This window comes from Hyperoodon ampullatus (genome assembly GCF_949752795.1).
Source record: "Hyperoodon ampullatus genome assembly, chromosome: 19".
NCBI lineage: Eukaryota > Metazoa > Chordata > Mammalia > Artiodactyla > Ziphiidae > Hyperoodon > Hyperoodon ampullatus.
The window spans coordinates 25,678,026-25,688,655 of NC_136932.1; the positions used below are offsets into that span (position 1 = coordinate 25,678,026).

Here is a 10,630-nt window from a genome sequence, read left to right on the forward strand (position 1 = left end):
GCTCATGGCTCACCTTGTGTAGACACTTAGCCTCACTCTGGCTGGTTCAGAGCCAGCTCCGGCCAATACCATGTGCTGGGCAGACAAGAGTCAGACGGCTTCTGATGAGGTGGGCTCAGGAGGCCCGTTGAGCTTGGACTGTGGTGTGGCTTCTTTAGCGGGGTGGACCCAGATCTACAACTGATTGGAATCCTTGGGGAAGACACCTTCCCAAGAAGGCTCTCTGCCACCTGCTGCGTCCCCTCTGGGTCCCGCTGCTCCCTGCCAGGTGTCCTTGGGCCTCAGAGTCCTTCTCGACACGGAGAAGCCCACCAGGCAGACTTCAGGCCTCCATCCCTCCTCCCTGCTCCCACATCCTTGGGCAGGTCTCTCCCACAGACCCATCAAGCTGCATTTTCATTGCTTTGGGGGTGGGGGGCGCTTTGTCTTCCAGAGGGAACTCTTCAAGGGCAAGGATGGGGTCACATTCATCCTTTTGTCTCCACGTTGGGCGCAGTGGGTTGCTGAATGAATGAATGGCGTTATCCAGCAAGGGGGACTCCCAGAGAGGACAAGGGGGCCCCTCGCAGTGGCCTGTCAAGAAAGCTGTGCGTTCCTGATGGGGAGAGGGAGGTGGCATGTCTGTCACCCATGGCCTGACTTCCAGGGAGCCGGCCCGCTGGTCTTCACTCATCCATTCAGCCCGGCTGGGTTGACTTTAGTTGCCGTCCAGGGCCCCTCCTCGGAGCCGTGGCCAGTACTGCCGGCTCACCCGCTGTCCTGCCGCCAGAGCCCACTCCCTGCTGGTGGCATCGCGGCCGCAGACCCCTGCTGGATTGTCCGGGAAGATGGGTGCCTGCAGGAGAAAGGCCCTGACCCTGCTGAGCAGCGTCTTTGCCGTGTGCGGCCTGGGCCTGCTGGGCATCGCGGTCAGCACGGACCACTGGCTGTACCTGGAGGAGGGCGTGGTCCTACCCCAGAACCAGAGCACTGAGACCAAGATGTCCCTGCACTCAGGCCTGTGGAGGGTCTGCTTCCTCGCAGGTAAGGGCGCCCAGGGCTGGGGACAGCCCTGCCCCCAGAGAGGAGCAGCCGCCACCTCACACCCCCCCGGGGAAGCGATGTCCCTGCTGGAAGGAGGCTGGTCACCGTGGAGGATGCTCATGAGCTCTGGGCCTGCTCCCTCCAGTGGCCAGGACCCACTCCAAACTGAAGGCCTGAGTCTCCCTGTCCACTTGGGCAAGTCCTCTCACCCCTGGGACCTGGGTCTTCCCATCTGGAAGATGCCCGTGGCCCCGCTGTTGCCACACCACCCACCCCCGGCTGAGAGAGGTGGCCTCAGCTCCGAGTCCTCTGTCTCAGTGCCTCCCCCTTGACTCTGCAAGGCAGGCCCTGTTATCACATCCACCTCACAAATGAGGGCAGGAAGATGCAGGGAGGTGAAGTGCCGGCACAGTCACGTTCTGGTGAGGGCCCTCTTCCCGCCTTCTCCCTGTGTCCTCATAGGGCGGCAGGGGGAGAGGGAGCTCCGCTGGGTCTCTTTTAGGGCACTAATCCCATTCATGAGGGCTCTACCCTTGTGACCTGAGCATGAGGATGGGAAATTCTTAGCACTTTCTCTGTTCCTATGTCCATGAAATAGCAGGGAGAAAACGCAGGTGCAGGTCTTCGCAACTCTGCAAGATGGTGCAGGCTTTGATCCTGCCCATCAGGGCCTCCTGCCCACTTGCTAGGGCTTCTCTGGAACCCTTGGAATTGCTACTCCAAGGACTCTGTCCTTTATCCCTTCATCATGACCCGGAACCAGGCTGCACGAGAAGAGCCTCTCTGTGCCCTGTGAGGCTAGTCAGAAACACCACAGTGGGGTCACGGAGCCTTTCTTGGAGGGCTCTGTAACCCATGTGTGCACGGGGCACAGGGAACACTTGGTCCTCCCAGCCTCATGGTAGGGCTTTGGTGGTTGGCGCCCACCCGTATTTAGCAGGGAGGACTGTGGAGGCCTGGCCTCCCCATGACGTGTTGAGTCTACTTTGGGAATGGCACCCAACACTGACCTCACCTCCCAGTGCCTAGACTGTGTGGCATCCATCTCTGCTTAAATCTGAAGCAGAGTTTGAAGTCACCAGGGTCTGGTTGCCAAAGTGGTCAACAAGGCTTTGGGGGTTCTGCTCCACGACACCCACACTGGCACCTAAGCCAGCCACACACCATCCTCGGTGGAGTCCGTCCCAGAGCCACAAGACGGCCACCGGACATCTGACTCTACCTTGAGTCTGCAGTGATTGCTTTTCATGCAGCTCTCGGTGCTTCTCTGGGAAAGATGTGATGTCAGGACCAGTGTCCACGTCTGCTTTGGGCCATCAGCTGGGGACGGGGCCCCCTAGGGTTTGAATCCAGCCCAGGTGTAAATACACAGAGGGTCAAACATCCTAGAAGCACCTGGGAATACCATTTGAATATGTTAACTTCAAATCCGTGTTCAGAAGGACCCAGAGTGTATGTAAGTGGCTTTTGTCTCCGTAGGTGAGGAGCGGGGACGCTGCTTTACCATAGAGTATGTGATGCCTGTGAGCACCCAGCTCACCTCCGAGTCCACGGTCAATGTGCTAAGTAGGTGCCTCCGACTTTCCAACCTGGGCCACAGGCTGGACAGGGCAGAGCAGGGCAGAGGGAAGAGGCAGGGTGACTGCTTGTTTCTCAAGAGCCGACGCCCTAAGACTCAGATGCTTGTGCTGGCTGAGCTCACAGAGTTTGCTCTGCCAGTTATTTATCCAGGGTGGTGACAGGTTGCTGGAGTCTCCCATTGCTGTGACCCTGGCAAGTGAGAGGGCATCCATACCCAGTGACTTCCTCTGTTTGGGATGCACAGGCAAGGCAACTTAGAAGCCACAGAAATTTATTTCTCTCAGCTCTGGAGATTAGAAGTCCAAGGTCAAGGTGCCAGCATGGTCACGTTCTGGTGAGGGTCCTCTTCCTGCCTTCTCACTGTGTCCTCACACGGTGGCAGGGGTGAGGGAGCTCTGGGCGGGGGGGGTCTCTTTCATAAGGGCACTAATCCCTTTCATGAGGGCCCCACCCTCATGACCTAAGCACCTCCCAAAGGCCCCACCTCCTATACCATCACCTTGGGTGTTAGGTTGAGCAAGTGAATTTTGGTGGGGGTGGGGGACACAGACGTTCACACCATAGTACCCAGGGAACTGAACCAAGCACTCCAGCCCCCAGCGAGACTGACCTCATGGCGTTGGCCTCACCAGAGCTGGTTCAGACCCATGTGAACCTTCAGTACGGTTCTGAGTTAGCATAGGCCCTGAAGGCTAAGGACCAAGGAACGAAAGACCCACCGAGGAGGGCTTGGAGCCCAGGCTGCTCAGGCAGGGCAGGGGCTTGGGGACCAGCTGGTGTACACTGCCAGGAACACTTGACTTGGGAGGGTGAGCACTGAGTGAGGCTACTGGAGGCTGACGGCATCCTTCCATCCCCTCGGTCAGAAATGATTCGCTCGGCCACACCGTTCCCCCTGGTCAGCCTCTTCTTCATGTTCATCGGCTTCATCCTAAGCAACATTGGACATGTCCGTCCCCACAGGACAATCCTGGCCTTTGTCTCCGGCATCTTCTTTATCCTCTCTGGTAAGTGGTGCCGTTTTCGCTCGTGCACTCTGCACTTCTGACATTTGATTCCTAAACCACTCTGCTCTGGGAGGCTCTGGTCCCAGCTGCGGGTCAGCCCCTGCACAGGACCCGCCATGTCAGTGGCTCAAGCACAACTGAGTCCGAGCTGGAGGAGGGTTCCGAGGACCCGGGCCCGTCCATCACCTCTGGAGGAGCAGTGACCTGATAGCTCCCCCTGGGCAGAGCTGGGATGAGAACCCAGGGTCCTCCTCATGCCATACCATCACTGCTGCTTTCCTCTAGTTCCCACTGGTAATGAGTATTCCTGTTTTTTTTGAGGGCTATGTCTTTGTGTGTTTACATGAAAGAAATACAATCTGCCTTTGGAATGATGGCCTCTTCGTCTCCCATCCCTCAGCCATCCTCTAGAGACCCCCTACCCCCTACCCTGGGCTACCCAGGCCCCTTCAGCATGGATCTGTCCTCCTGGACCGACCCCAGACTGTACTCGATCATTCACTCTTTCATTTATTCATGTGCTGACTCATCCATTCATGTATCTCCCAGGCCTTATCACTGGGAGCTGGGATCTCTACCTACAGAAAGGGCAGTGTATTAGGGGACATAAACAAGTGGGCAGGAAATGTGGACCCTGCCTGACAAGGGCTCTGACAGCATCAGCAAGGACTGTTATGGGGGCCAAGGGCAGCGGCGGAAACTCAGACTGGGCGCTGGTCAGGGACGGCCGCCAGGAGCAGGCGAGATAGAGGGTGAGTAGGAACTAGGTAAAAAGTGTGAGGTCGGGGTGGGCGGAAGGGAGCCTGGAGGGAAGAGGGAGGATGAGGCCAGGGGAGACTAAGCTCAATCGTGACTCGTGGTGGCAGGAACGTCAGGAGGATGTGGTGAGAGGTGGGGGGCGGCAGCTGAGGTCGCCTTGTTGGGGACTTTGTGAGAAGCCTCGGGAGGCTTTTAAGCCGAGAAAGGACATGACCGATTTGGATTTTAGAATAATCCTTCTGGAGAGTGAGGGGAGGAAGGAAGCAAGACACGGGGCAGGGAGAGCAGGCGAGAGGCTACTTCAGCTGTGCAGGAGGGAGGGGACGGGGAGGGGCTGGCCGCGGGGAAGAGAGAAGGGAGAGGCTCCTGGACACTGGACACCTGGGAGGTAAGCTCAGTAGGACAAGGGCTGGGCTTCAGGGGAGGAGCCAAGGGCTAGCACGGATTCTGCTCAGGCCCTGGGTGGGCGGTGCACTGCATCCCTCATCCAGGGGTCACAGGAGAAGCAGCAGATTTGGAGCCAAGATCATGAACGTAGAGTGGGAAATGCAAAGTTTGAGGTGCCGATGTGACAGCTGGAAGCAGCGCCCAGAAGGTTGCTAGGGGTCAGGGTTTGGGGCTCCTGGGAGTAGAGACACCAAAGGTGGAGACAGAGCTGTTGGCCTAGGGACTAGGGGAGGAAATCAGACGTGGAGGAGATGACTGAAGGGGGTGTGGAGAGTGAGCTGGGAAGAAAAGGTGGTAAATGAAGGTCGGCTCTTCCTCCCCTTCAGGGTGTCCTCTGCGTTTCCATGAGCACCTTTTTTTTTTTTTTCAGTTTTTTTTTTTTATTAGTTTCTGCTTTATAACAAAGTGAATCAGTCATACATATACATCTGTTCCCACATCCCTTCCCTCATGCATCTCCCTCCCTCCCACCCTCCCCATCCCACCCCTCCAGGCGGTCACAACATGAGCACCTTTTCTTAATGCATCGAGCCAAAGGCATGGCTCTCAGGGCATGGATTGTAGATGCCCTGGAGCCCTGGATTTGTTGATAAGAGAGGGGATACAGATGGAAGATGGGTAGGTGGATGGCTTGAATAATGGATGGATGGATGGACGGATGGACAGATGGAAAGAAAAGATAAACAGCTGCCAGCAGCAGGCATTCTGGTTGCCACCCAAATTCCAAGCCACTTTAGGTTCCTTTCCCCAACATTGTCTTGTCAATATAGCTTGGGAGCCAGGTGGTGGTCAGAACACTAAACGCCCAAGAGCTTTTCTTTCTTTCTCCTTCCTTCCATCCATCCAACCATCCTTCCATCCATCCATCCTTCCATCCATCCTTCCATCCATCCATCCATCCACCCTCCATCCATCCATCCATCCATCCTTCCATCCATCCATCCATCCATCCACCCTCCATCCATCCATCCATCCATCCATCCATCCATCCTTCCATCCATCCATCCATCCCTCCATCCCTCCTTCCATCCATCCTTCCATCCATCCATCCATCCTTCCATCCATCCATCCATCCATCCATCTAACAAATGTTCATTGAGAACCTGCAGTGTCCTCAGCCCACCCTTTGCACCATGATGTTTCCACCTAGTCCAAGAGCTACAGACCCAGGTTAAGCTCTTTCTTTATCTATCAACTTCACAACAGTCAAGGCCACACAGCAGCTTCAAAGCACCTGAGGTTTTTCAGCGGCAGGCAGCAGGACCAGAGATCTCAGACTGAGCTTGGCCACATGAAGTGTTTTAATGACAGCAATAGACAGGGTCCCCTTGGGCCAGCTTCATTCCAGTGTGAGTTAAGTGCCAAGGAGGGCCTGAATCGTGCTTGTTTTCCTGTAACGTTCATCCTTCAAGATGCCCCAGCTTAATCATGTGAATGGAATTAAACCTGAGCAGCTCAAGACAGAGTAAATTGTGTCCTGTTTCAGTTACAGTCACTGACTGATGAGACCGATGCACAGTCGGTCGTTTGCACAGTGGCGGAAGGCGTTTGGGCAGCACTGGCCCCCTGATGTAACGCTCGCCAGCGCCTGGACGATCTCTCTTTGCCTCTCCTGCCTAACGATCTCAGTAACTGGCCGCGCCCAGGGGCAGGTGGGCTGCACAGAGCCACAGTTACTTGACCATCTCTCCAGGCTCTGGGGGCCCTGGCTATCTCTGCCAGGGGAGCCTGTGTTACCCCTCAATTCAGTGGAAGCCACTTGCTAAAGTCAGTGGTTCACACCCTGAGTTCACATGAGCCTTGCCTGGGGAGCACTTAGGACAACACGGTGCCAGGCGCCAGCCCAGGCCACGTGACTCAGAAGGTCCGGGGATGGGGCTCATGGGACACACATCTAACCGGTGGTTCTGGTGCGGGGGCGCGGTGAGAACCCTCCGGCTCACCGTGGCTCGGGAGGTGGCTGGACAGGAGCTTTCTTACCTGCAGCCGTCCGCTTTCTAGAAGGTAAGGTCTAAACAGGGCCTTCAGGAGGAGGGCTCCAGCCCTCCTTGAACTCCAGAGTGGGGTCATGGTCACCCAAGGCCGAGACCTTCTCCCTGAACCCCGAGGGGAGGCGGTGCCCCATGGGCGGCTCCCCGGCTTCCTTGCCGAGCGCCCCTGCCCCCCTGCAGGCCTCTCGCTGGTGGTGGGCCTGGTGCTGTACATCTCCAGCATCAACGATGAAATGCTCAGCCGGACCAAGGATGCGGAGGCCTACTTCACCTACAAGTACGGATGGTCGTTTGCGTTCGCGGCCATCTCCTTCCTCTTGACGGAGGTAAACCCCTCCCCGCAGGCGGGGCATCGCCCCGGGAAGGGGTCGGGGAGGAGGCCACGCTCGCCCTGGACCCACCGCTCTCCCGCCCTTCACTCCCCCGCCCGCCCCGCGCCCGCCTTCCGCCCTCCTCGTGCTGTGCTCCCGCGGCCGCGTCCAAGGCCAGGCCCCGAGCACGAGCTCCCCCTGCCTGCAGAGTGCGGGGGTGATGGCCGTGTACCTGTTCATGAAGAGGTGCACCGCCGAGGACGTGTACGGGCCTCACCCCGGCTTCTACCGCCCGCGTCTGAGCAACTGCTCCGATCACTCGGGCCAGTTCCTGCACCCGGACGCCTGGGCGCGAGGCCGCAGCCCGTCCGACATCTCCAGCGACGTCTCCCTGCAGATGAACAGCAGCTACCCAGCCCTGCTCAAGTGCCCCGACTACCGCCAGATGTCTTCCTCCCCCTGCTGAGTCCCCGCCCCGGACTGCCAGGCCCAGACAGCCTTCCCTGCCCCCGCTGCCCCTTGGTCTACGGCCCAGCTGTCCCCGTGCTTAGCTGTTTTCACCTGGCCCGTGTCCCCTCCCTGCTCGCCCGGAGGAGCTCCTGCAGCCCAGGGTGGGCGTCAGGAGTCCGGAGCCAGCGGGCGGGATGACGGGTTGAGAGCTGGGGGTCACCCCACCTCTTGAGAGCCAATCACTGGGTGCTATCCTTCCCTGGGAGAGGTGGGCCTTCCAGTTCTGTCTTCCCCCCCGCACCCTACGTCTTGGACCCAGGCCAAGGCCAGCTCTGCGATGCCAGGTTCCTTCCGGAGACCCAGCTGGACTTGTGTGCTTGCCAACTGGCCTGGCCCTCGCGTCGTGATCTGGGCTATGGGGCCGAGAGGTGGCTCTGATACGGAGCTCTGGCTGCTTCAGAGTCGTCCAGCGCTGTCCTTGTGAAGTCCTCTACCGTTTGTTGTCACCCCCCCCCACCGTGTGCCCTGTCCACCTCCCCCCTGCCCCACGGCCTGTGGGTCTCCTTCCTCTTCTCCCGCCAGAACTCAGCTGCCCCAGCTTTGGTCCCCAAGGGGCTGAGAGGGGTCTGAGGCCACTCTGATGAAGTCACAAAGAGGTGTTAATGGCTGATGATGTTTTAATATGCATGGCCCGTAGTAACATATTTAACAAGGGCCTTTAATGCCTTAACCCAAAGCAGTGACTCTGACAATGAGAACTGCAGAAGGTGGCTGGTCCGGGTTAATACTACCAAGCACTGTTTCAGGCCCGGGGGATGCTGTCCCCACTCACATGGGCAATATTTCTGGTCCAGGTCCCTAAAATCTACTCAGGTAGACGGACGTCTATTCCACCAAAGTAGAAAGAAGGCAGCTTTCAAAGAGGCTGCCTGGGATTTGGAGCTGGATTTGCTGACACCTGAGTCTAAACAAGCCAGACTCAGAATGACCCTGCTGCTCTCCTGAGGATGCCTGCCGACATCGGAGGTTGGCAGTTTAATCCTTATACAGGGCAGCATCTGCTTCCTGGGTATGGGGCGTATGTAGGCAGATAGACGCCTCCAGAAGATGAGGTGGTGTGATGCCCGTTTTCCGGGCAGGAAACCTGAAGCCCCTTCCGTGAAGTTCACAGAGGGAAACGGGAAAGGCCCAGCGCTGGACGGGAGCCCCTCAGGTCTCCACGCGTCTTCTCGCATGCCTGCTTTGGGATTTGAGGTTTTGAGTAGCAAAACAACGCCAGGCTCTCTGCTGTGTATTTTTGCCACACCAGCTGTTCACTCTTTCTCTTGCTCTTTTTTTAAGATAGCATTCAGTTCTGGGTGCAAAAAGCCACCGTGGGCAACACGTGGGCTCTGGAAAGAAATACAGAAAACCGCACTTGTGGCCGGGGTGGCCTTCAGAAGGGGACCGCATTCATTTGCTGGGGCTGCCACGGGCTGCGTGGCTTAAACAACAGACAGTTATGTTCTCACAGTTCTGGAGGCCAGAAGTCCAAGATCCAGGTGTCAGCAGATTTGGATTCTCTCTAGCCTGTTTTCCTTGGCTTGCAGATGACCATCTTCTCCATGTGTCCTCACAGGGTCTTTTTCCTGCACGCCTGCATGCCCCCCTGGTGTCAGACTGGATAAGAGCCCATCCTAACAGCCTCATTTTAACTTGAATCACCTCGTTAAAGGCCCTGTCTCCAAATACAGCCATATTCTAAGTCGTGGAAGGGAGGGCTTGAATATACGGATAGGGGGTTTTGGGGAGGGGGAGGGGGACAGTTCCGCCCATAAGAGGCAGATTGCCTCGTTGCTGGATTGTTCCCTTGTTCCACAGGATAATAGAGGAGAAACGAGGGAAGCCGACTGCGGTCCCAGTCCTGCCACTGTCCCCGTGTGGGTCCTGGGGAAACCCCCTTCTGCTCCTAAACTATTTCCAAGCCCTCCTCCCGCACCTACCCCCAACTCTAATGATCCAGCCTCGTGTAGAAAGCTCCAGACAGCCCTCCTGTGTGACTGTTCACCCCTCCCCTGTACACTGATGGCAGCCGGAAAGCCCGCCTTCCACTCCACAGGCACCTGCTGTGACTTGTATCCTTGGTAACCGCTTACAGCTTAACAAGGAAACCAGTGCTCCCCGCAGCAAAGGACTCGTTTAGTGTACTTGGAGACCGTTAGGTAGCATTTCCAAACTGGACAGTTGTTTAGATGTGCTTTACTCCAGTCGTTGTCAATGTAATTAGCTCCTCGGATGCACTTTTCTCTCCCTGAAGTACTCTCTCTCTCTGTCCGTGTGCCAGGCTTGTTTTTGTGCACATGGAAAAAATAGAATCCACTCCTGAACACAAGCTGATGGTTGACTGTGAGTGACATCATTAGGATGGGCCTTTATCGGCCTAGATGCTGGGCTGCTAAGTCAGGCAGCTCTTACCCTGGGAATGTGCAATTTACACCTATCTTCGGGACAGGTTCTGGGTCCATGTCTCCCCTCCTGGGTGACGGGTGAATGTATGAATTACTGTGCAACCGTGACAGTTTCTTTTCTGTCTATAAATCTCAGAACTGGGACCTTTGCAACCTCTCCACAATCAAAAGATTTTTCTCAGACACTAAAGTGTATAACTCAACTCATAAACCATAAATTAGGGGCCCCTTCCCCAATACACTTTCTGACCTTTTGTTTCCTCAGGCACTTAAAAAAAAAAAAAGACGAGTTTTTATTTTTTCATCCTCAAAATAGGGGATGGAGAGACTAATACACCAAAGTCTGATGCATTATGGAATAAAACTACTCGGGGTTACCAGCCAGGGGTGGGGGACAATTCTGACTTTTGTTCCCTCTCACCTGGACCTTGCCAGCCTCCCTCTTCCTCCAGGGGTTGGTCATTGCTGTCGCCTCACCCCCAGAGATGACCTTCAAAGAAATGGTCGTTATCAGGGCTGCACGGAGCTGAGGGGAGCAGATGGGGGCAAGTCCACACCAGCTTATCAGTGATGGACCCGAGGAGCACGTGTCAGGGAGCCCCCTCCTTAATGTT

General features: G+C 56.6%; 1 protein-coding gene across 1 annotated transcript; it reads left to right on the plus strand.

The window, feature by feature from the left end:
* Positions 1-827: 827 nt before the first annotated feature.
* On the plus strand, positions 828-7,585 carry CACNG5 (calcium voltage-gated channel auxiliary subunit gamma 5; the record flags this gene model as incomplete). The annotated part of the gene is made up of 5 exons (XM_079725835.1): positions 828-1,023; positions 2,503-2,589; positions 3,471-3,611; positions 6,989-7,134; positions 7,328-7,585. The coding sequence occupies 5 exons, from the start codon at positions 828-830 to the stop codon at positions 7,583-7,585; spliced, it is 828 nt and encodes a 275-aa protein (XP_079581961.1).
* Positions 7,586-10,630: the final 3,045 nt, after the last annotated feature.